The 26,058-nt window shown below is 40.0% G+C and overlaps 2 protein-coding genes across 4 annotated transcripts in view; one reads left to right on the top strand and one right to left on the bottom strand.

Moving 5' to 3' along the window:
• Positions 1-16,025, bottom strand: part of LOC128017931 (complement C3) — a 181,462-nt gene extending 165,437 nt beyond the window's left edge. For all 3 annotated transcript variants that reach the window (XM_052603409.1, XM_052603410.1, XM_052603411.1), the window contains exons 1-12: positions 15,927-16,025; positions 15,656-15,851; positions 10,916-11,084; positions 10,423-10,496; positions 10,218-10,306; positions 9,931-10,013; positions 8,235-8,322; positions 3,613-3,715; positions 3,394-3,514; positions 3,201-3,316; positions 2,904-3,050; positions 2,561-2,758 (exon numbers count right to left, since the gene is read on the bottom strand). In XM_052603409.1, the coding sequence (XP_052459369.1) occupies positions 2,561-2,758; positions 2,904-3,050; positions 3,201-3,316; positions 3,394-3,514; positions 3,613-3,715; positions 8,235-8,322; positions 9,931-10,013; positions 10,218-10,306; positions 10,423-10,496; positions 10,916-11,084; positions 15,656-15,851; positions 15,927-15,997 (1,455 nt within the window). In that variant the 5' untranslated portion in view covers positions 15,998-16,025. The remainder of the gene's footprint in view (positions 1-2,560; positions 2,759-2,903; positions 3,051-3,200; positions 3,317-3,393; positions 3,515-3,612; positions 3,716-8,234; positions 8,323-9,930; positions 10,014-10,217; positions 10,307-10,422; positions 10,497-10,915; positions 11,085-15,655; positions 15,852-15,926) is intronic.
• LOC128018075 (tubulin beta-4B chain-like) overlaps positions 1-26,058 on the top strand; it is a 238,394-nt gene that overhangs the window by 172,102 nt on the left and 40,234 nt on the right. The window lies entirely within an intron of this gene.

Here is a 26,058-nt window from a genome sequence, read left to right as displayed (position 1 = left end):
TCTTAGAATCACTTTCACTATAACCAATCAAATTACACAACACCTATTTCATCAGAGATTAGACTCCTAGCAGTTCAATAATTGATGATTATCATCACCGATATAAAGTATAACAACCTACATCTAGGAACAGGTTAACACCTGATGGCATTTCTTCTGGGCTTTTGAGTTATAACAAATATGTTTTAGAAACACACAGTTATAACAGCCAGAGAAAAGACTAAGACAGAAATCAAGGGTCAAGAGCCCAACTAAAGCAAACACTGATCTCTAACATGGTTACTTCAAATGAAACAATAAATAAACATCTACACCTTAGTTCATTCTCAATAAGATCGTCTGTAGACGTCTGACAGAAATAAAGTCAGTCTGGTTATTAATAAGTGGAGCTGGTGATGCTGTTTGTGGGTTGTTTAATCAGATCTTGAGAGATTTCATGTATTTTATTTCAGTTGATTTCATCTAAGTCTGTGTCTGAAGTCAGTTGTAGTAGTTCTTGTGTTTCTCTTTTCTTCAGTGATTCTGTTTGTTAACAGCAGCTGTTCATCACTAATTCTCAATCAGCACTTAGTTAATCACTTAATTCCAGAATCAGAATCAGAATCAGAATACTTTATTAATCCCCAAGGGGAAATTCTTTGTCACAATAGCCCGCCTTTCAAGCATAAGAAATGAATAAATAAAAATATAAATAGTATAAAAGTATAAATAAACATAAATATAAAAAGCAACATGGAATATTTCACATATAAGTATTAAAGATAATATTACACAGAAACAGGGATATTGTCAGTTAAAAATTAACTAAATGTCAGTGTATCAGGCAATTAGAGGGAGGCGTTATAAAGCTTAATGGCCATAGGGAGAAATGACTTCCTGTGACGCTCTGTGGTGCATTTCGGAAGAATAAATCTTTCACTGAAAGTGCTCTTTTGTTTGAGCAGCACATAATGAAGTGGATGGGATACATTGTCCAGGATGGCATGTAATTTGGACAACATCCTCCTCTCAGACACCACCGCCAGAGAGTCAAGCTCTACCCCCACAACGTTGCTAGCCTTACGGATCAGTTTATTGAGTCTGTTAGCATCTGCAACCCTCATCCCGCTGCCCCAGCATGCAACAGCAAACATGATAGAACTGGCCACCACCGACTCATAAAACATTCTCAACATCGTCCTGCAAATGTTGAAGGACCTCAGCCTCCTCAAAAAATAGAGACGGCTTTGGCCCTTCCTGTAGAGAGCTTGAGTGTTCTCTTAGCCCAGTCCAGTTTCTTGTCAATGTGTACTCCTAGGTACTTATAATCCTCCACAGTGTCCACAGGGACCCCCAGGATGGAAACTGGGTTCACCGGTGTCTTTGCTCTCTTTAGATCCACAACCAGCTCCTTCGTCTTTGTCATGTTGAGCTGCAAATGGTTCTGCCCGCACCATGTGACAAAGTCCCTCACCACAGCTCTGTACTCGGTCTCATCACCCTCTCTAATACATCCAACCACAACAGAGTCATCAGAAAACTTCTGAAGATGGCAAGACTCTGTATGGTAGTTGAAGTCCGTGGTGTAAATAGTGAAGAGAAAGGGAGAGAGGACAGTCCCTTGCGGGGCCCCGGTGTTGCTGATTATGCTGTCTGATACACAGTGTTGCAGGCGGACATACTGTGGTCTGCCAGTCAGATAGTCAACAATCCAGGACACAAGAGGAGCATCCACCTGCATCGCTGTCAGCTTCTCACCCAGCAAGGCCGGCCGGATGGTGTCGAAAGCACTCGAAAAGTCAAAAAACATGATCCTCACCGTGCTCGCCGGCTTGTCCAGGTGGGGGTAGATACGGTTGAGCAGAAAGATGATAGCATCCTCAACACCAATTCTGGGCTGGTATGCGAACTGGAGTGGATCCAGGATTATTTATTTGATTATTTGAATGCAAAGTTTTAAAACTTACAGGGTTTAAATCAAGGCAATCTGTTTACTCAAACGGTTTGAGTTAAGTTTACTTGTCAGGTTTTACAGTGTATCTTCTTTCAGTGAACTCAACTGAATTAAGTTCAGAGTACTCATAACTGTTAGTTTTTTCAACTTAAATGGTTTAAGGCAATCAGTTTCCTCAAACGGTTTGAGTTAACATAACTTGTCAGGTTTGAGTGAGGCTGTGTCTGAAGTCAGCTGTTGTTCCTTTCTCTCTTTTCTTCAGTAATTATGTTTGTTAACAGCAGGTGTTCATCACTAAAGCTCAATTAATCACTTAATCACTTAATTGCAATGTATATCTTCTTTCAGGGAACTCAACTGAATTAAGTTCAGAGTACTCATAACTGTTAGTTTTTTCAACTTAAATGGTTTAAGGCAATCGGTTTCCTCAAACGGTTTGAGTTAACATAACTTAAGGATATCTGTTTACTCAAACCGTTTGAGTTAAGTTTACTTGTCGGGTATTACAGTCAAGGCAATCGGTTTACTCAAACGATTTGAGTAAAGTTAACTTGTCGGGTTTTACAGTGGACATGAAAACGGATACATTTGTGGTGTAGCTGAATAAGAAATAGCCATAATCTTTACCATGTAGGTGAAATCTATTTCTCCTGGACTTTGTCCTGTGTTCAGACTGACTGTCATTGAATCACCAATCTGAAGCTCTGCAGCCCCGATGCCGATGTGAAGGTAGTTTTGTGAGCCACCTTTAGGAATGTAGGCCTGAGCCGTCATCTTCTTCACTGCCTGCTGATCATCACTTAATTCTGGATCTTTGGTTTTTGCCTGGAAATAATAAATAAATAGTTTTCTGATGTGCTGTGTACAATATGCTCTATTGATTATTTAAAATCTGTTAACTGATCTATTGTCCACTAGATCACCAGTGAAACTGACTGAACACCAGTGCAGTTATGATGGCAGGTCTTACAGTGATCTCCAGTGTTGAAGATCCTCCCTGTGTGTTGATGGTAACCTTTGCAATGCCATTGTCTCTTGTTTGACCTTTGACCCCTCCAGGATTGACTTCCACTTCCACATTCTCAGCAGGTGTCTGGTCAGGATTTGTTACATAGACCTTTTACAAAACCCAGACCAAAAATTTATGAAACTGTTCCACATTTTCTACAGCCATTCTTAACTTTCTAATTAACAGAGGACTTCAGCGTCTTGCACATGAGTGCCACTTCCTTTTACAGAATATAGTTTAATGTGTAAAAGCAGCTACCGAGACGTAGAAGGGCATCCCAGGTTTGAAGAAGTGTGGTGTTTTTCTGAAGTGGATGGTGTACGGTGACGTCACAATCTGAATGCCTCTCCTTTCTGCTTCCACCATTTCACTGCCTGAAACACACGATTAGCTTCTCCTACAATCACACACGTGCAGGTAAACATGTGCAGACAGATCTGTCCAGTCTTACCACTTTCTGTTAATAGACTGACTGAAACATAGATGGATCGTCCAACCAGCTGGTTAATGTTTGGAAAGGTCTTGGTGATCATCTGATTGGTCAGATTTGCTTCGCCTGCTCCTTTCATTAACTACTCATATATGAGAAACACAGCAACATCAGTCTACAAGATACAACAAAAAGGTATTATAAATACTTTTAGTGTCTATAAAGTGTAATGTCTCTCACCTGAACTTTTTTCAGAGATGCAGGAATCCTTATTTTCTTCTCATCTTCCATCACACCAAACACCACAAACGCATTTCCATCCACCTTCTGTCCAAACAGGTACCTGAAAACACATCCAATCTCTGCTTTATAATAAAAATTGAGACACTAGTTGTCCATAACAATCAGGGTATCCGTCGGTCCGTGTGCGTTTTGATAGTTTGTTTTCCAATTTGAAATGAAATAAGCAGAAACGAGAAAACGGCCCCTTTATTTGTTTTTTCGTTTTTTTTAAAAACCTCGAAAAAAAACAGATTTCGGCTTGATTTTTCGTTTTTTAGTTCAGGGGCATAAAACGAATAAATTACTTCAAAATTCGTTTTCCAGATGTGGGCGGTCCTGAGACGCCCCCCTCCGCTGATTGGTCAACCAAACATTACAACATAATGATAGTCCTAAAAACATAATAAGAGTCATACGGATTCTTAACGTGTTTATTTCTACTACATTTTATCTCTTTCTCTTAATCATTTTGGTCCTTTGGCACACGGCTGCTTTATTATAGTATCCACCTATCAAAATCTGTCTGGCAAAGCTGTGCGACGCACTGCAGCGCGGGGAGAATAGGTATAGCCTGTTGTAGCGAAGCGCAGACCGCTATCAATTTATGTGAACATGTAGTCATAACTTTTGTTTTAGACAATATGCAGTATTTAAAACTATGGGTAAACTTAAATAAAAAGACAGATATGAATAGAAATTAGCACATATATTATTTTTCTATTTTTAATTTAATTCATAGAGCACTTTATGCAAATTTCGGAAATCATAGGTTGTTTTCCACTAGCATGGGACTAATGGTTCGTCAGAGTGCTTGTTCCAGTGATTGAATTTAGTGAAATGTGAATTCGACGTCATGATTTGAATGTAAACTCATTTGAGTTATAAGAACATATCAAAACCCTGAAATAACACTTTCCCTTAAGGGGCACCTGATTTTCAGTGGTTGTTTTTTTTGTTTGTTTTTTTTTACATTTTACATTTTAACTTTTGTATGTCATATTTAATGTTAAAATTTTACATCAAAAACATTAGAATGATATGACAATAGGCTGTTACCAATTAAATCAGTATTCAGAGATATAGACCCTGTGTCTGAAGATATAGATGTATTTACAGTTTAATGCTGATCAGACAGCTGAGCGTGCATTTACATAGCAATTACAAATGTACAAAAGATTAATGTTTTATACAACATTTTTAATACAGAAATATGAAGAAAAAAAAAATGAGATGAAAATGAAACTTGAATTATGAAAGTAATATCACCACTAGGTGGCGGTATTTGATTGTGTTAATAAAGAAGCCTTTTATTCAATCTATTCGTTCAAAATGCTTCATTAATTGATTCAGAAATAAAATCAAGTTGCTGTCTATAATAATTGGTCAGTGAATTGTTGTCTATAATAATGGATCTTTCAAAGACTGTGATTCTTTAAGGAACGATACACCATTCTTTGCTCCTACTGTGAGTCACACAGTGGTTCTGTGACGTGGGCAGAGAAAAAAAAATGTTCTATGCTTTCAGTTAGATGGCCAATACCCAATATGAATTAAATAAACTCAGCTTATTGTCTAAAACTACCTATGTTCACATAAATGAATAGTGGTCTGCACTTGTCTAATACATTCTCCCTGCGCTGCAGTGCACAAGTTGTGAGTGCAGGTGCGAAGTAAATTAATATTTACTTGATAAACTAAATGTTTCACTGGTAGGTTGCATAATTTATGCCTACACAAAAGAAAGTTCTGTAGGGTTTGCCTCTGTATGGTTTGTGTCAAGCGATTCGTTAATCTGGGCTGCTTTTTCTCGATAACGATTGACTTTAGCGCTGAAGACCGCTTTCTACGAGTCATTTTACGATCGTCCGTTATTGTTTCATGTGCGTTTCCCAAAAATGCACTTAACACAGTCGCACGTAGCCATGCTTTAAGTGCTACCTTGGAGTCTCTATCCGTTTGTCAAGTGATGAAATGTCATCTTATAGAATGGCTCGGAATTGTAGTAGGCCTACACAATCGTTTATTGAAATGTTTACCTAATATCTCTGCGTTCCAGATATATTATATCTGTAATATATATTATATTATATTATATTATATTATATTATATTATATTATATTATATTATATTATATTATATTATTATGGTATAGTGTATAATATTATACTTTACATAATAATAATAATATTAATAATAATAATAAAAAATATATAGAGAGAGGGAAATGTGATTTTCAGCTGTTTTTCTTGCACTGACTTGCACGAAAACCAGCAACCTATTGGACCCCAAAATAACGTGTCTCTCTCTCTCTCTCTCTCTCTCTCTCTCTCTCTCTCTCTAGGCTATATGTAATAATAATAAGTATTATTATTATTATTATTATTATTATGTAAAGTATAATCTTATTCGTATAATGCAATATAATATAATAAAATAAAATATAATCACCACTAGGTGGCGGTATTTCATTGTGTTAATAAAGAAGCCTTTTATTCGACCTATTCGTTCAAAATGCTTCATTAATTGATTCAGAAATAAAATCAAGTTGCTGTCTATAATAATTGGTCAGTGAATTGTTGTCTATAATAATGGATCTTAGACGTGATTTTCAGGTCCAATACATATAGCCAACGCTATCTCACGACCAATTCGTACGTATTTTACGAGGTGGTTTATTCGTACGAATTTGTACGACCTCACTCGTACGATTTTATACGATTTGTCTAACGGTTAGGTTAAGGGGAGGGGTTAGGTGTAAGTAATTCGTACAAATTCATACGAATTGTGCAACTCGTAAAATACGTACGATTTGGCAAAAATCTTACAAAATTGTACGAGTGTGGTCGTACGAATTCGTACGAATAAGCCACCTTGTAAAATATGTACGGATTGCCGTGAGATCGGGTTGATATAGCTGTTTTTCTTGCACGTCAGCAAGTTATTGACAGAACCCCCCCACCCCCCCAAGCATATTTCCTACATTACTTTTTTATTCATTTTTTGTTCAATCATTTATTTTAGATGTTTTTTTTTCTGCACTTTTTAATCATTTAATAAAAAAAACAAAAAAAAAAACCCAGTAATAATGTGCATTGTAAGAAGAAAGATTTATGCGGTCACCTGAAGGGCAATCAGCATTTTAGAAATTAAACTTTATTCAAGTGCAATGTGATTATAAGGATTTGATTGTACTTTATTGTACATTTTTTACTAGTTTTTGTAAATAATAATCATAATTATTAGTATTAGTATTATTATGTAAAGTATAATATTATTCGTATAATGCAATATAATATAATAAAAAATATTATATTGTATCCGAGTAACACAGCATGAGGTAAACATTTGGGATAACAACCAATGGTTTCTGAAATTTGCATAAAGTGCTTTATGAATAAAACTCAAAATAGAAAAATAATAAATAATAGATGTGCTAATTTCTATTCATATCTGTCATTTTAAGTTCCCCCATAGTTCAAAATGCAGCATATTGTCTAAAACAAAAGTTATAACTAGATGTTCACATAAACTGAAAGCGGTCTGCACTTCGCTATAGGCTATATTCTCCCCGCGCTGCAATGCGTCGCACAGCTTTGCCAGACAGATTTTGATAGACGTGGATACTAAAGCAGCCGTGTGCCAAAGGACCAAAAGGCTCTTCCTCTGTATGGTTTGTGTCAAGCTATTCTTTGATCTGGCTGTTTGATGAAGAGAAAGAGATAAAATGTAGTAGAAATAAACACGTTAAGAATCCGTAGGACTCTTATTATGTTTTTAGGACTATGTTTTATGTTGTAATGCTTGGTTGACCAATCAGCGGAGAGGGGCGTTTCATTCCTGCCCACATGTAGGGATCGAATATTCAAGTTGTTTATTCGTTTTCTGTCCCTGAACGTAAAAACGAAAAAATGAAGCCGAAGTCTTGATTTTTCGTTTTGTTAGGTAGAATGAAAAACGAAAAATGTGCAGTTTTTTTTTTATTTTTCAGATTTCAATATTAAATTAAAAAACGAATTATACGAAGGTACACGGACCATTGTCCTTGATCCATATCCACATTCATTACTGGGATAAAAAAAAGCAGCTTGGACCTTTTTTGTTCCACAGAAGAACAAAATGTGCTCATTTTTTTATCTTCTTCTTCTTTTTAGTGTGATTTACTGTTTTCTACATGAAAGCATCCTTCATAAAGATGTAAAGAACATTCTGTGAAAATATAACCTTTATACCTTTATTATAGACTGAGTAAAAAGACCATGTCAAAGATTGAAATCATAGTGAAATTAATAGTTGAAATCAAACTTTGATGCTTGTTATCTCATAATTAGATTTTGATACTTTAGAGTGGATTTCACAGACAGGGTCACATTTTATCTGAACTGACAAATTTATAGTTGGTCTTACCTAATAGTGGTATTCAATATTCAAGTCAGTATTCAATATTCAGTGTCATATTCAGTGACTAGAATAAAACTATAGTTCATTTAAATGTTACTCATGAATCACATTTAGGAATGGCAGGAAAATATTTGGTTGATCATAGTATTTTATCTTGTAGCAGAATATATATCTGTCTTACTTGGCTTCAATGTTGACTGTCAGACTCTCATCACGCACATAGAAGAATGACTTGCTGGGCTTTAATTTCACCTCAAATGTTGGAAGCACTAAAACCAAACCAGACAAAAGACACAAATAAATCAATACATTCTTTAAAGGGTTAGTTCGCCCAAAAATGAAAATTATGTCATTAATAACTCACCCATATGCTGTTCCAAACATGTAAGACCTCCTTTTATCTTCTGAACACAGTTTAAGATATTTTAGATTTAGTCCGAGAGCTCTCAGTCCCTCCATTGAAGCTGTGTGTACGGTACACTGTCCATGTCCAGAAAGGTAAGAAAAACATCATCAAAGTAGTCCATGTGACATCAGAGGGTCCGGTGGAATTTTTTGAAGCATCGAAAATACATTTTGGTCCAAAAATAGCAAAAACGACGACTTTATTCAGCATTGTCTTCTCTTCCGTGTCTGTTGTGAGAGATAGTTCAAATCAAAACAGTCTGGATATCCGGTTCGCGAACGAATCATTCAGTTGACCAAATCGAACTGAATCGTTTTAAACGGTTCACATCTCTAATACGCATTAATCCACAAATGACTTAAGCTGTTAACTTTTTAAATGTGGCTGACACTCCCTCTAAGTTCAAACAAACCAATATCCCGGAGTTCATGTACTCAAACAGTACATTGACTGAACTGCTGTGAAGATGAACACCGAGCCAAGCCAGATAACGAACAAAACATTGACTCGTTCACGAGTCAAGAACCGTTTCTGTCAGACGCGTCCGATTCGTGAACCGAGGAGCTGATGATACTGGGCATGTGTGATTCAGCGTGAAGCAGACCGACACACAGAGCGTCTGAACTGAACTGATTCTGTGCTAGTCTTATGAGCGCTGGTAAACCGAAGGCTTGAATCAAGGGAAATCATTGCAAATGACGCCATTATGTCGAGTGCAAAAGAACCGGTGAACCGTTTTCTTCAACCGGTTTATTGAATCGAACTGTCCGAAAGAATTAGTGGTGATCCGAACTCCGATGCAACCGGTTCTTCACTCGTGAACGAGTCAGTCTATTGTTCGTTATCTGGCTCGGCTCGGTGTTCATCTTCACAGCAGTTCAGTCAGTGTACTGTTTGAGTGCATGCATTACTCCGGGATATTTGTTTGTTTGAACTCAGAGGGAGTGTCAGCCACATTTAAAAAAAAGTTAACAAGTCATTTGTGGATTAATGCGTATTAGAGATGTGAACCGTTTAAAACGATTCAGTTCGATTTGGTCAACTGAATGATTCGTTCGCGAACCGGATATCCAGACTGTTTTGATTTGAACTATCTCTCACAACAGACACGGAAGAGAAGACAATGCTGAATAAAGTTGTCGTTTTTGCTATTTTTGGACCAAAATGTATTTTCGATGCTTCAAAAAATTCCAACGGACCCTCTGATGTCACATGGACTACTTTGATGATGTTTTTCTTACCTTTCTGGACATGGACAGTATACCGTACACACAGCTTCAATGGAGGGACTGAGAGCATTCCGGTCTAAATCTAAAATATCTTAAACTGTGTTCCGAAGATAAAAGGAGGTCTTACATGTTTGGAACAGAATAAGGGTGACTTATTAATGACATAATTTTCATTTTTGGGAGAACTAACCCTTTAACTTTTCACATTCGTTTAACATACAGTTTGTAGACACAGGTCTTACCATATTCTTTGACCTCAAAGTCAGCAGTAAACTTCTTCTGAGGAGTGTTTGAGAACAGTGTGACAATCTTCCAGATCCCTGGACTGAAACAAACAGAACACATCCAGAATCATACACGTCTTCGTTCAAGACATTAAAACATGTGATAACAGACCATGAACATTTCCTGACGTTTATTGATATATTATTAGACACTGTCCTGAAGCAGATGTCATAGGCAGATAAAAATTAAGTTTGGTCACGTCACTCCGATTCAGTAGCTTTAGTCTTGACAGTGTTTTACACACCTGGCAACTTCAGGGATGGCATACTTTCCAGACTTTATTCCTTCTGCTGTATATATCTTATCTGATGAAACTGTGATGCCTTGTGGATTCTTCAGAAACAAGACAGAAATCACTGGGTCTGCTGAGATCTTCAAATGCTCAGCTGAAATGTCATGAAAGCATACATGTGTGAAATAACAGTATATGGTTTTATATACGTGTTTACCTTGATTTCCACTGTCAATGAAGCATTGCTGAATGGTTTCAAGTTTGGCATCAAAGAGAAAATCCTGTAAAGAACTGCAAAATAATGTTTTATTGCCTTTTTAAGACTCTTAGATTACACTCCAGCAAACAATGTAAACATAAAAATCATTGGGTTATCTGTGTTTTCTGTGTTTGGAGAAAATAAAATTAATTAGGCCCATGGATGTGTGCTGTAAAAATTAAAATGGAAATTATTTTATTGTTACAGATGAAGACAAGCATGGCTCTGGGAGTAACTATACAGTTTGTTCATATCATTAAACATCAACCTGTCTGACCCAAAATCCTAAACAATGTTTATTGTAACAGAGTTTGTTGGTCCATGATCAACCTTTCTACCCCTTATTAAAATTATGTAGTATTCATTTAATTGATTGATTGAATGATTAATTTCCTATCATGCTGATATAAGACATTTAAATGCACTGTATGTTTTCAGCACTAAATGGTACCTGTGCTATTAGGTGTGTAGATGGGTTTGTCTGTTTGGACAAATATATATCCAGACTGAAATGATAGCAGGACCACTTTCTCCAGAGTGACGGTTGGAAACTGAGCTTGTAGATACACATACTGCTTCTCCAGAGGATCGTCAGAGAAGAAGTTCTGATCATCAGGAATCTAAATGACAGAAAATGAATTAGTCAAGTTTCTTCATCAAAAATTGAATAAAAGAAAAATGCATTTTACAATGTGAATACTCTCAAATATACAGAAAGCATTTAAAGCATTTAATAAAAATTTTCACTGAATGTAGTTTTAACAGATGTATAGATATATACTATAAATATATAGTTTGTTAAAGATGATCAGGGATGTAAAAAGTACTCAATTCATAGTCAATTAAATAAATATCTGGCTCAGAACATACTTGAGTAAAAAGAAAAAAAAAAAGAGTACAATTTAATAGTAGTACTTAAGTACACTGTAAAAAAAAGTCCGTAAAAATACAGTACAATATTCCGTAATAATTTAAAGGAATTGTCCGTATTTTCTTTTTACAGTCATTTCTCCGTTATTTTTTAATTACGCTTTGCATTGTGGGTACAAGAAGCTCAGTCTACAATCGGCGCGAAACCAGTGCTTTCGCAGGCACCATTATTCACGGAGATACTCTCTGTCAAAATCTCATTTTAAAGTCAGATTTAGGATTTTGAGAATGGTTCCTACACTTCCTTTGTAAATTATTTTTTGATAAATGTAACAAACTGTATCGTTAACTTTGTTGCTGCCTGGCTTGTTTGGCAAATGAATGTCGGAGCCGTTGCATTCAACATTTTCAGCATACCGTCACATCTTAACGTTAATTTACTCGACGTGGAGGTACGTGTTGCAGTGGTTGCAGTGCACTCTTTTAGTTTTATAAATAAAGGTTTATTACCTTTTTATTGTTGTTGATGCGGTGTAACGTGTTTGTTAATGAGCGTGTCTTAAAGCATCAGGCATATTAATGTTTCTGAGGTGATATTGAGCAGCTGTGATCACGTTAAATTTGAATTGCGGTACAACTGTGTTTAGAGCGCTTTATGCCTTCAATAGGAGCAGGCAGAGTAATTGTCAAGAAAAGAAGACACCATTAACGTTACGACTTTTTATTTAAAAGAGATTATATGAGCAGAAGATCTGACATCACGGAGTTCTTCAAGGATAACACACCTTTTCTGCCAAACGAGGTAGGTTTAGACATTTCATCGGCTTGTTTATGTTAAACACACACACACACACATGATAAGTTAATTCTGTAACTTTACTGGCACCCTGTCTGTGAACGCACACAGGTCATGCACACACAGAGAATGGTGCTTCATACAAGTTCTCTCACTCTTACACAGACAAAAGCACGCACAAAATGAACATTTTTGGCGAGTGAGAGTCTCAAATAAGTTAAAAAGTCTTGACTGATGTAAAGATTAGGGATGTGTCAAATGTCCGTCGATGTGAGTCATGTTTAAAAGGGACAGTAGTTCATGACATTGATGGTGTTTCTGTTTCTTTTCGTTTTCTTTTCTAATGGCAGGTCATAATTGCTGCTGTACTTTGCATCCCAAGCCCCCCCCCCCCCCCCCCCCTGCATTCTTATCACGGGTTTGTATTATGTTTTATTTATTATGTTTTTATTAATGAAAGCTTATGTGTAGCAAAATTCAGTTAGAAATGTAATATGCAAAATGGCAATGCAATATGTAAAACAGCAATGTGTTTCTGTATTTTAATGAACATTTTCCCTACATGTCCAATATTTAGTGCAAAATGAAAATGAAAAAAACTATTATATCATTTACATTTGCTATTTCCTACAATAATTTTAATATGCAAAATAAAAACATATTTTAATGCTTTATAAGTTGCAAAATTCAAATGAACATATTACACAAATTGACTAGATTTGTTTAATATGTCCAAGCAAAAACTGTAGTAAAATTATCATTTAAATGCTGTTTTTCCTAAACAAATTTTGACTTTGGGGTAGGACACTTGGGATTGCATTTTCATCATAATAAAGGGTGATAATTGTAGCAAAATACAGTGAGAATTTCAGAATGCATTCTGAGCAAAAGTTGCCGCAAAATGGTAGTTTCAATTTCTATTATTCTTAGTGCATTGAAGAAGTGGACTGACACTTACAAGATGTTTCAGTTGCATTTTCACTTAATACCTCGCGATGAATATAAAGTCAGTGTGGATTTGAAATGCATCACGCCCCTGACATGTCAATCGTTAGGCTACATCAAGGTGGGGGTCAGCAACAGGACACACAATAAGTCAATATTCACTCAACCAAACGCTCTCCACACTGACTTAAACTAAATTCATCGCTGGGTATTAAATGAAAATGGTATTGAAACGTCTTATATGTAAGAGTCAATGCATTTAAGAAAAATAAAGATTTAAATCACAATTTTGCTGCACATTTGGCTCAGAATGCATTGTGAAATTCTCACTGCATTTTTGCTACAATTTAATGAGGTATTATGATGAAAATGCAATCCCAAGTGTCCTACCCCCAAGTCCAAATGCATTTAGGAAAAATGGCAATTAATAATAATTTAGCTAGATTTTTTGCTTGGACATATTAAACATATCTAATAAATTTGGGTAATACATTTTCACTGTAATTTTGCAACTTATAAAGTGTTAAAATGTTTTTCATTTGCATATTAAAACTAGTGTAGAAAATGGCAAATGTAAATTATATAACTGAGTTTTTATTTTGCACTAAATTTGACACATGTATGGTAAAATGTTAATTAAAATACATAACTACATTGGCATTTTATGTATTGCATTGCCACTTTGCTATCCATATGGTTCCATATTTATTTACCATTAGGGATGTTCAACACTGACAAGAAATTAGTCATGGAGTCGTTTAGTCAGTTAACAGAAAGATTTAATCAATGTTTGGAGTGGCTTTCTGAGATACTAAAAGCACACAAACACTTGGAGCCCTGATCTTAATTTAGATTGTATAGTTCTCTTAGTTTAACATTAAAATGTCAGGAATGAGTGCATAAATCTTTGTTCTTTATTTTCAAATGCTGTACAAGCTTTTTATTTTATTTTTTTTTATGTCAATTGTAGATGCAGATAATTTAGCATGAATAAAAGGTAAGTTAATCTAACTAGGTTTAGTTCACCCATAATATGAAAAATATGATAAATCTCATTCCAATCCTATTAGACTTTTGTTCATTTTTGGAACACTAATGAAGATCCATTTTAATTAAATCTGACAGCTATACTGTATTAGACCTTGAAATGGTAGTTGCATAGGCTGTCAATGGAGGGACAGAAAGCAGAGATTTCATAAAAAATACTCTTTATTCGTGTTTCAAAGATGAATGGAAATCGTATGGATTTGGAACGGTTTGAGGGAAAGTAACTGATGTCAGAATTCACATTTTGTGCTTTTAAATAATGTGTTCTATAGGAAAATTATGTCATTTCACTTGACTTTTGACTATTAGTCTGTAGCAATTGTTAATAATGACAGCCCTGTCTTTGTATTAATTTTTACCCCATGTATTAAAAAAATAATAAAATAATAAAATCTTTATCTTTGTGACCATTATTTGGTGCAACACCAATATTGTACAGGTACCTGCTAATATTTTATTTTAATTTTGTACGGAATTAAACATTTTAGGATGACTGAAGTGTCCATTAATGGTATGGATTGAGTACTTTAATAATACGGAATATTACATTTTAGGTTTGATGGAAGTGTCCGTAAATGGTAAAGAAAAAGTCTGGTAAATCTACGGAAATATCTGTTATAGGGTTTACGGAATTGTCCGTACAATAAAGCAAAAATTTATGGAAAATACGGAATTTTCCATTTTAGGTTTGACGGAAGTGTCCGTCAATGGTACAGAAAAACTCAAGTAAATCTACGGAAATATCCGTTTTAAGGTTTACGGGAGTGCCCGTACAATAACGGAAAAAGTGCTGGTAATTAATTAACAGCACTTTTTCCGTTTTTTAACTGAACTTTTTTTAACAGTGTATTTAAAAAGAAAAATGGGCACAATACATGTGGGCGGGAATGAAACTTCCCTCTCCGATGATTGGTCAGCCAAACATTACAACATAATAATAGTCCTAAAGACATAACAAGAGTCCTACGCTTCTACAAATTCTTAACGTGTTTATTTCTACTACACTTTATCTCTTTCTATTCATCAAACAGCCAGATCAAAGAATAGCTTGACACAAACCATACAGAAGCAGAGACTTTTGGTCCTTTGACACACGGCTGCTTTATTATAGTACCCACCTATCAAAATCTGTCTGGCAAAGCTGTGCGACGCACTGCAGCGCGGGGGGGATTAGGTATAGCCTGTTGTAGCGAAGCGCAGACCGCTATCAATTTATGTGAACATGTAGTCATAACTTTTGTTTTAGACAATATGCTGAATTTTGGACTATGGGGGAACTTAAATAAAATGACAGTTAGGAAAAGAAATTAGCACATCTATTATTTATTATTTTTATATTTTGAGTTAAGGTTAGGGTTGAGTTAGGGTTAGTAATTTTTATATTTTGAGTTAGGGTTAATAATGGCTCCATTTGCATCCAGAGAGATCTGGGCTAAAGCCCTAAATAACAAATGAGCCTAGAACCACCCCTGCTATACATTTTACAGCACTTTACATTTTACAGATTGGGTTAAAGTGCCAAAGTGGCATCACCTTTATGTCTTTAAGGATTTGGAAATTGTTGGCTGCAGTCAGTGTCACTGATTGAGACAGTATCTCCCTGTCTTTTTTTGGGTGGCTCTTAACTGTGATCTTCACATCTAGAGCGCCTCCAGAGTAATCCTGAGCCTCCAAAAACACCTTCTCTGAGGAACCCACCCTCAGCAGATTAGGAGCCGACAGAACATACCTGAGGAGATCAAATCAGAGCGTTTGAGAACAGATCTGTGAGTGAATCCATGAACAAACAGTGTTTGATACTCACAGCGGGTCACATAGTGTGAGGAGCGGTGAGGAGAGCAGAACAACAGTCAGAAACAGCAGCTTCACCTCCATCCTGACTGTGTGTGTGTCTCTTCCTGTGAGCGTCAGATTTATACCCACCTCCTCCACCCTCAGAGTCCAAACTGATCACTCTCTCTCTCTCTCTCTCTCTCTCTCTCTCTCTCTCTCTCTCTCTCTCTCTGTTTGTTTGCATTTCCTAATGATTGGAATCAACAACACACATTATTTTAAATAATATGATGTTTCAGTTCACCAAGTTTAAAATTCCAAGTAATATTTAGGTAACAAATAAATATATCTATGTTCGTACATTTTGTAGTTTTGTGAATCAAACAGGAGATTCATATAGATCTCATAAAGATTTTAAGAGTTCACGGCAGTCCAGTTCAGATTTCCCGTAAATGACCTACAAAAACCGGTTGTGTAAATTCAACCTTTGGTAAATTGGCAGCTGCTCTGTTGATCTTGTAGGGGTCGAAAGAATTAGTGTACAGCACATATAGCCAAGAAAATATGTCAAAGATGTTTCAACTCAACACTTGTGCTTTTGTGTAAATGAAGAATAAACAGTGGTGTCAAAAGTATTGGCATTCATTACTCAAGTAGAAGTATAGATACTCGGGTTTAAAGGTCCCGTTTTTCACGCTTTTTTGAAGCTTTGATTGTGTTTACAGTGTGCAATATAACATGTGTTCATGTTTCGCGTGTAAAAAAAAACAGTATTTTTCACACAATTCACCTATCTGTATACCGCTGTTTTCACTGTCATAAAAACGGGCTGATGACTTCCTTGTTCTATAAAGTCCCTCCTTCAGAAATACGTAACGAGTTCTGATTGGGCCAGCAGTTCCTGAGTTGTGATTCGACACCAACTTAGAGCAGGCTGACTTCCTGGCAACGCGATTGGGCTAGTTTTGACAAGCACGTGGGCAGGAGCATGTGCTGGAGATGTACTTATAATCACAGGAGCGTTTTTACTGACGAGATGCGCATGAAAATTGCATTTGATTTTTTTGCACAGCCCTAACATCTAGTTAAAAAAGCTAAACAGCGTTGCCCTTTGTGTAGTAAGTTACAGAAACTGTTAAACGCACCAACTTAAATAATAAAATACACTTACCGGTTGTGGTCCATAAACAACACCTTCTCCAGACAAAGAGGGAACGGCTCCATCTTTCAAGAATTATCTTTTTGCAAATCCGGCATTAAACTGATTGAGATTGAGGAAATTGTCCTCAGCAAGCTGTCCTCAGCAAAATGTGCTGCACATAGTTTTACATGTGGATTTTTTCGGGAACCGAGTTAAACATAAATTGTAATCATTAATTTCCAAGTACAGCGTCCCTGGGAAGCCCAAACAAAGATGATTGGACTCCTAGATGAAAATAACAGCATTTCAACGACATGGCAAACACAAATGCAGCTCTTCCTCTTCTCCGTCGAAGCGCAACAAGGCCACGCCCCCTGTTTGTGAATTCATGTGTGCGGAGGTTATTTAAAAAACTGTTTTAGTGACGTCATTACTGCAGGAACTAGAGGGCTGTAGTCCAAACGGGTCGTTTTTTGTAGGCGAATCCTTTTAAATAAAATATCTCGCTTGGCATTGAACTTTGAGCTTTAGAATTTTACAGATATTATTTATACTCTAACAACAACATTATACACTAACTAAAGTTTAAAACATGGGATCACGAAGAAGGGGACCTTTAAAAAGACTTTTGTAGAAGTTGAAGTATCAACTCAAGCTTTTTACTCAAGTAAAAGTGTAAAAGTACTGGTTTAAAAAAAACACAAATGCCATTGAGATCAAAAGCTTAGGCTGCGCCACAGGGGCCTATTGTGCACTACCTCAAAAAAAACATTTTTCTAAAGGCCATAGGCCATAATGACTATAATGTTATATTAAAATGTTCATGTTGAAAAATTTGGGATGCACTAGGCTACCTGTTTCAGCCGCATATATGCCCATTGAAAATGAACGCACTTCAGTACAATGCAGATACATTAAAGAACTAGAGATATGATGACTAGTTGCCTATAAGTATTGTTATGGTGCAAAAAGTCAAACTTCAGAGGCATGTCATCAATAACCTTTAATGGAATGTAAATGTATATCCAAGCTTAGCAATAGACAAGAACATTGGTGCAGGCTTAGTAACAATTACACTTCTATGGTTGTCTATTTACAATAAACGTTATAGTGCTGTCAAAATGAATGATTAATCCAAGTGAATAATCAAAAACTAAAAATAACGCATAATCTTCTTGATTGATAGCTTCCTGCACTGTAAAAAATTACTTTTGAGGGTGTTAAATACAACCCATGAAAATCAGTTATAGTTTACTTAAGTAAATTAGTTAGCAAGTAAAATAATGGGTACATTCTACCTACACTATCTATTTTTAAACAGTATTAACATCAAGAATAAAAAAAGAAGTAAAATGTACCCCTAAATATTAGCTTTGGCACTGCAAAGTGCGCATGCATCAACATCCAGGCGGGAATCGCGGGAGTCACCATTTTCCATGTCATTGGCGGTGGATGAACATTGATTGGTGAACCTACAGGTACGTCTTTTGGTGCGTTCAAGTCCTCCTGGGAAGTTCGTAAGCACAAGGTGGGAAGTCGTGCTTATGACGGCATGTGTGTTCAAGTCACTTTGTTCGGAGCAAGATGGCGGAGTACTTTCTCTTCATTAAAAACACAAAAATACAGCAATGTTCTTAAACTCTTGTTGTAGAAAATGAAGAACAAAGAAATATGCATTAGGTATACTTTGTTTTTTAATGTTTTAAATTATTTTATGAAGCCGCTGCCAACTTTATTGTTAAACTTTGCATTGTTATATTATAATGCCATCAAATTATGCATCGTCGATTGACTTACTGCGCTGTAAATAGAAAAGCCTGACAATATCACAGCTAAATACCTTTAATTAACAGTTAATAATCGGATAATGAGCGGCGGTTGTCGGTCGGTAAAATTAACCGAAATGAGCATCCCTAAAATGTATGAAATATTGAAACTTTAGCGATGAAACATGTATGAGAGAATAATGTGCAGGACACCTTGATGTTAAAAAGAGTTAAAAATGACTTTTTTTCTTTCAGACGAATACAATCATAGTTATAATAAAAAACTGTCCCGTCTCCTCCAATGGCAGTGAATGGCCGTTTCTGTTTTGAAGTCCATAAATGTGCATCTATCCATGATTAAATTATTCCTCACGGCTCTGGGGGGTAAATAAAGGCCTTCTGAAGGGAAGCAATGCATTTGTGTAATGTGGATATTTTTTATTACACAAACTCATGGCTTCAGAAGGCTTTTATTAGCCCCCCCATAGCCGTGAGGATTACTTTAATTGTGAATGGATGCACTAGACAGAATATATGAACAGAAACAGTCATTTCACTGCCATTATAAAGCTTAGAAGAGCCGGGATATTTTTCAATATAACTTTGATTGTATTCATCTGAAAGAAGAATGTCATATACACGTAGGATGACTTGAAGGTGAGTAAATCATGGGCTAATTTTCATTTTTGGGTGAACTGTCCCATGCGGTGCACATGGTGACACAGCTAAAGTGCATACACAGAAAACCAGTTCAGTTATCTGACTTAATGACTATTGTGTGTACATAAACAGTTGGGTGTAAACTAGATGTTTATTAGTATGGTCAGTATAATTAGAAGCCTAATATACTTATTGCTCTATGTGCCATTAAAACTAATCAAACAAAAGAGAAAATATAAGTTATTTTGCCCTTGATTGAATAACTATTACACTGCTTTCACTCGAAGCGTCAGCGTCGATACTTGATGTAGCTTGGTCTGAAGCTTGTTGTTAACAATTGTCATTATGACAATAGCCAATCACATTACTTTAAGCTTGGGCTGCAATGCTCTAGGATATTTGCATAAAGGTGATCTGATTGGTTGACACCTTCATTGGTGCTTGAAAAGTTTCAACTTCTGCCGCAAGCAATTGTCACAGGCCAGAGCGGACCACCAATTTAACGGGTCTCGCTCCTCCCTCTAACTTCCACCTCGAGGAGGTCCCACAACACCCCAATGAATGGACGGACAACCAAGATTAAAATTTAACAATTTTTATTTATTTAAAAGTTTGGGGAAAGGGGAAAGGAAACTTTAAAACTAATGATGACTCGAACTATTTTTTTTATCCACAAATACGGATTCCAGTCTCAATAACACTCCTCTTCAGCCCTTCCTCAACAACACTCCACTTCAGCCCTTAATTTCCAGCCGACTCCACTCCAGGTAAGTAGAGAGCAAGAGCTAGGCAGTTGACGTGCAGGGACTTTCTTGCCCCCCGGGGGGGGGGGGGGGGGGTGGACTTCAAGACCCAAGGCTGGGCTGTTAGCGTGCAGGGATTCTAGCTCCCAGGTAAGTACAGAGTTCGATACACAGGTGGGTATTCACAGGGCTGGGCTGTTAATGTGCAGAGGTTCTAGCTCTCAGGTAAGTACAGCGTCCAATACACAGGTAAGTATTCACAGGGCTGGGCTGTTAGCGTGCAGGGGTTCTAGCTCTCAAGTAAGTACAGTGTTCAATACACAGGTGGGTATTCACAGGGCTGAGCTGTTAACGTGCAGGGGTTCTAGCTCTCAGGTAAGTACAGTATTCGATACACAGGTGGGTATTCACAGGGCTGGACGGTTAGCGTGCAGGAGTTCTAGCTCTCAGGTAAGTACAGAGTTCAATACACAGGTGAGTATTCACAGGGCTAAGCTGTTAGCGTGCAGGGGTTCTAGCTCTCAGGTAAGTACAGTGTTCGATACACAGGTGGATATTCAAAGGGCTGGGCTGTTAATGTGCAGAGGTTCTAGCTCTCAGGTAAGTACGGCGTTCAATACACAGGTAAGTATTCACAGGGCTGGGCTGTTAGCGTGCAGGGGTTCTAGCTCTCAAGTAAGTACAGTATTCGATACACAGGTGGATATTCACAGGGCTGGGCTGTTAATGTGCAGAGGTTCTAGCTCTCAGGTAAGTACAGCGTTCAATACACAGGTTAGTATTCACAGGGCTGGGTTGTTAGCGTGCAGGGGTTCTAGCTCTCAAGTAAGTACAGTATTCGATACACAGGTGGGTATTCACAGGGCTGGGCTGTTAATGTGCTACTCACCACTGAAGATATTCAGAGGTCTGTATTCCAAGCAGATACGGGTTTAGTCGATGACTGACGGCTGGTGGGCCTTACAGGTGAGACTGCAAACAATACTGGGCTTCCCGCCCAGCTTGACAAGGGGGCACACGGGGGAGGATCGGCTGTTGTCCTTCGCTTCCCTCGTCGACTAAACAGCACAGACGACACGCACAAGGCCGGTGGTTTCCAACAAGGCCAATGACACAACGTCACATGGATAAAAAGGATAAGGCTTTGATTTAAAAGCTTACAGAGATTGCTGCGTGGGCAACGTCATCCAACCTCCTCCAGAGGCGCCTCCAATACGTCCAAGCTCCAGCTTACTTAAGGTAAAGACTGTGGTTGCCACCAATACACTGCTCCTCTCCGTCAGGCCTCTTCCTACGACCAGGGACACAACCACGGACAAACACCACACACCACAAAGGCACTACAATTCTTCTCGTGTGTACACTTCAATATAGCAGCACTCACCGCACTCCACACACTCAGTGAAAAAAGATCGGTGGTGTATTCCCGTTTCGGGCTCAGAGTCCTGACAGGGCGTGTCAGATGGACAAAGGCAGGAAGGCAGACCACAGCAGGCAGATATATCGTACACCGGAGTCTCTCCGTCTTTCCCAGCGATCTCCAACGCAAGGCACTACTATCAACACCGAGTAAACACACAAGCACAGAGGATTATCAGATCAACACAAGAGGGGGGGGGGATTATCCACTGCTACGGAGAAATATGCAGTCGGAATCCTTTCTTAAAGGCAGTTAGTCTCCCTCCACATCCGTCATTCACTCTCCACAATATACAAGAAATGTTCATAAAGTCTTCACCCACCAGTGCACAGTGTTGTCCTCTCCCAACACGAATTCAATGATCTCCTTCACTCAGGGGCCTTCCAAACGTAGGATCGCTCCTTCAACTCAATCCACAATAAGAGGTAAACACAACATACAAAAGGTCGATCACTTAACTTCCTCCGCACTTCCAATATCCATTTTCCTTGGATTCTCCGTTGCAGCCCGTAAATCGCAACATCCACGCCACACCAGCCACTTCCGTATCCTGTGGAACAACAGCAGAACAAAAACTACTCTCTCCTGTTCATAAACCAGCCCCTTTTATATCACTGCTTCCTTCCCGATCCTCCAATCGGTATCCGACACGTCCTCTTCCCACACCTGACATGTATTTTGGATAATTTTCCCGCCTTGGGCCAACCGGAACAGAGCTTGTGTTTCACTTAAATTAGTCCGGGCGGAAATATTTCCCACACTACAGTTCCGCCCGGATTAGTCACCCAGTGACATCCTCCTCCGCCAAATCATTCTAGTCCCTAGAACGTGGTTGTTCAACCCAATCCCCATACCTCTCGGGGGGCCGTCCTCGGTTCTCTCGTTGGGACCGTCTGGGTGGTGATCCGGGGTCCAGTCCCCTTGGTTCAGCCTCTGGGAGCCTCGGAACTATGGCCCATGCTTGCAACGGCAGAGCGCACACAGTCGGAGCTGGTAATGCCTCTAGGGGAGGTCTAGGGTAGTTCGGGCATGGCCGAATCAAGTTGCGATGTAATACCCGTTCTGGTCCAGCCTTCCCCTCAGGTCGAAGTACATAGACCGGCTGCCCCAGCCGCTGCTGGTGCTGCACCACATATGGAACAGGCTCCCAACGGTCACTCAACTTCCCTTTCCCCTGTCGCCGGTTGTCCCGTACCAGCACTCTCTCTCCTGGTAACAACAGGGCTTCTCGGGCCGTCCGATCATATATCTGTTTGTTCTTAATTGCGGCAGCATTTATCCTCCCCGAGACTTGCTCATAAGCGGAGTGAAGGCGCTGGTGGTGGCATCTTACCCACTCGGTCAAACTCAAGGTCTCTTCCAACGTGGCCACCCCCAATACCAAGTCTGTCGGCAACCGCACATGTCTCCCGAACATCAGGTAGGTCGGAGCGTACCCCGTAGTGCTGTGGACGCTGTTGTTATAGGCCTGGACCAGTGCAGGAAGGTTACTCACCCAATCGTTCTGACGTTCCTGGTCCAGCGTACCCAGTAGGCTCAACAGAGTCTGGTTGAAGCGTTCGCAGCACCCATTCCCTTGGGGATGGTAGGGGGTAGTATGGGTCTTAGTACATCCATACACCCGACACAACTCCCTGATCACTCTGGACTCAAAGTTCGGCCCCTGGTCACTGTGCAAGAATTCTGGGCATCCGAAAGGCTGAATCACTGCCCTCCATAAAGCGGTGGCGGTCACGTTGGCTGTCTGATCCAAAGTCGGGATGGCCCAAGCATACTTGGTAAACAGGTCGGTGACCACCAAGATGTTTTGGTAGCGGTCCATGGGCCTACCCAAGGTCAGATAATCCATGGCCAGGATATGCAATGGGGCCCTGGCCTGTATCGGAACCATCGGGGCCTTCGCCTCCTTCCGAGCCTTAAACAGGGTACATCGAGGGCATGCTTGAATGAACAAACTCACAGCGGCCTCCATCCCGGGCCAGTAGAAATGTCGCCGCAAAAGCGACAACGTCCTCTCATTCCCCTGATGCCCCAATTGTGTATGGTAGGCCTCTAACAAAGCCTGCACCTGGCCCCCTGGCACCACCACCTGGCGGACCTCTTCTCCAGACTTCGGGTCTTTAATCGTCCTGCACATCACCCCATCTCTCAAGCCAAGGCGTGCCCACTGCCCCAACAACTTCCTCACCTTGTGAGTCTGGGCTCGCCATTCCACCTTCGTTGGCCCCCTCCTCCGTCTTAACCAATGACCTAGCATTCTCAAATCCTGGTCCTCCTCTTGACGCTCCCTCCATCGTTGCGGGTCCCAGCCCCAACTCACTGGCACAGCCTCCTGCGGAGCCCCCGGTACCTCTACAACCCCCACTGTCAGCCCTTCCTCCGGGCCTATCGGTAACTCTCGTTCACTCTCCATCTGATGTGCCTCCGGGAGTCTGGACAAGACGTTGGCATTTGTGTGCTCTCGGCCTGGCCGATATTGGATCTGGTAGTCGAAGTTTGCCAGCTGGGCCACCCATCTTTGCTCCACTGCCCCCAGCTTTGCCGTCTGTAAGTGGACCAAGGGGTTGTTATCTGTTATCACCTGTACTTTAGCACCCCATAAGTAGTCTTTGAATTTTTCACTCAGGGCCCACTTCAAAGCCAGCAACTCCAGCTTAAATGAACTGTAATTCAAATCATTCCTCTCTGCCGGGTGGAGGCTTCGGCTAGCATAGGCGATCACTCGCTCTACCCCTTGCTGCTGCTGAGCTAACACCGCCCCAAGCCCGAGGTTACTGGCGTCTGTGTACAAGATGAAAGGTTGTGAATAATCCGCATAGCCCAAGATAGGAGCCTGCAGCAGCTCTTGCTTCAGCCTTTGAAACGCCGATTCACATACCGGGCTCCAAGCAATGGAGGGAGACCCACGGCCGCGAGGACGCCCAGTCCCTGCCAACAGCTGATTTAAGGGTTTGGCAATTTTTGAAAAATCCTTGATGAATCGCCGATAATATCCGACGAAGCCCAAAAAGGACCGAACTTGCCTCATGGTTTTCGGTGCCTCCCAGCCCTGCACAGCCGCCACCTTCTCGGGATCCACCGAGACCCCCGAGGCACTCACACAATGGCCCAGAAACTTCACCTCCTTCCTCAACAGGTGGCACTTCTCTGGCTGCAGCTTCAACCCATACTGCTCCATGGCCCGAAACACATCCTCCAGATGTCGCAGATGGGACTCAAAATCTGGGGAATAGACGATGACATCATCTAGATATACCAGCGTAGAGTCCACCAACTGGCCACCCAGACACCGCTGCATCAGCCGTTGGAACGTGGCCGGTGCATTACATAGGCCAAAGGGCATACGGTCCCACTCGAAAAGCCCAAAGGGAGTGGTGAAAGCAGTCTTCTCTCGGTCGACCCCCTCGACCTGGACTTGCCAATACCCACTCGCAAGATCCAAAGTGGAGTACCATACAGACCGTGTCAGGCTGGCAAGAGAGTCCTCTATCCGCGGCAGTGGAAAAGCATCTTTCTTTGTGACTTGATTTAATTTCCGATAGTCTACACAAAATCTCCAAGCTCCCGTCTTCTTCTGGACGAGGACAATCGGGGCCGCCCATGGGCTACTGCTCTCCCGGACAATCCCCTTGTCCAACATTCCCTGCAGCAGAGTACGAACCTCCGAATACAGAGTGGGTGGTACTGGACGGTATCTCTCACGACTAGGCAGGGCATCGCCAGTGGGGATCTGATGTTTCACTACACCGGTACAGCCATAGTCCTCATCATGTCTGGAGAACACATGTTGCCACTTGGTAAGGAGATCCTGCAATTGTTTACTCTGGCTTTCCTCTAGCCCTTCTCCCTGCAGGGACTCTCTGGTCAGGTGAACAGGCACCTCATTTCCGAGCTGTTCCAGGGATGAGTCCACCTGAGCCAAGGTCACTTCTACGACCGTAGGACACACCTGCCGGAAGCTGACTTCCCGGCCCTCTCGCACCTGGTGGGCATCCACCATGGTCACCAGGACCAACCGCTGGTGATGATGTAAATTGACAGGGTAAGGGTTCTCGTTCCGTATCTTCACCGGGACTCGGCCTCGGCGAACCACTGCCAATCCATGGGCCACTGCTACACTCTGGCAGTCCATATGGGGCTCGACCAGCACCCAGCCTGACGACCCGCACTCGTGCGATGGTACTCTTGCCCAGACAATGGCCTCACTCCTTGCCGGTATAGAAACTGCGTATCGGCAGGCAACCCGCCCGATACCTTCTTGACTCCCCCGTGCCTTGGCCATGTGTACCCGATGACAATCGGCCTCTATCCTTTCCCATTCTTGTCTTTCTGCCGGTGGTAGGGTCTTCTTAGGCCTAGCCTGAAACAACTCCTCCCAGCAGTCTACAATTACGTTCATCCCCAACAGGGCTTTTTGGATTCCTAGGCAATGA

This window comes from Carassius gibelio, chromosome A1 (assembly GCF_023724105.1).
Source record: "Carassius gibelio isolate Cgi1373 ecotype wild population from Czech Republic chromosome A1, carGib1.2-hapl.c, whole genome shotgun sequence".
Lineage (NCBI taxonomy): Eukaryota > Metazoa > Chordata > Actinopteri > Cypriniformes > Cyprinidae > Carassius > Carassius gibelio.
This window is presented reverse-complemented; position numbering and strand designations above follow the sequence as displayed.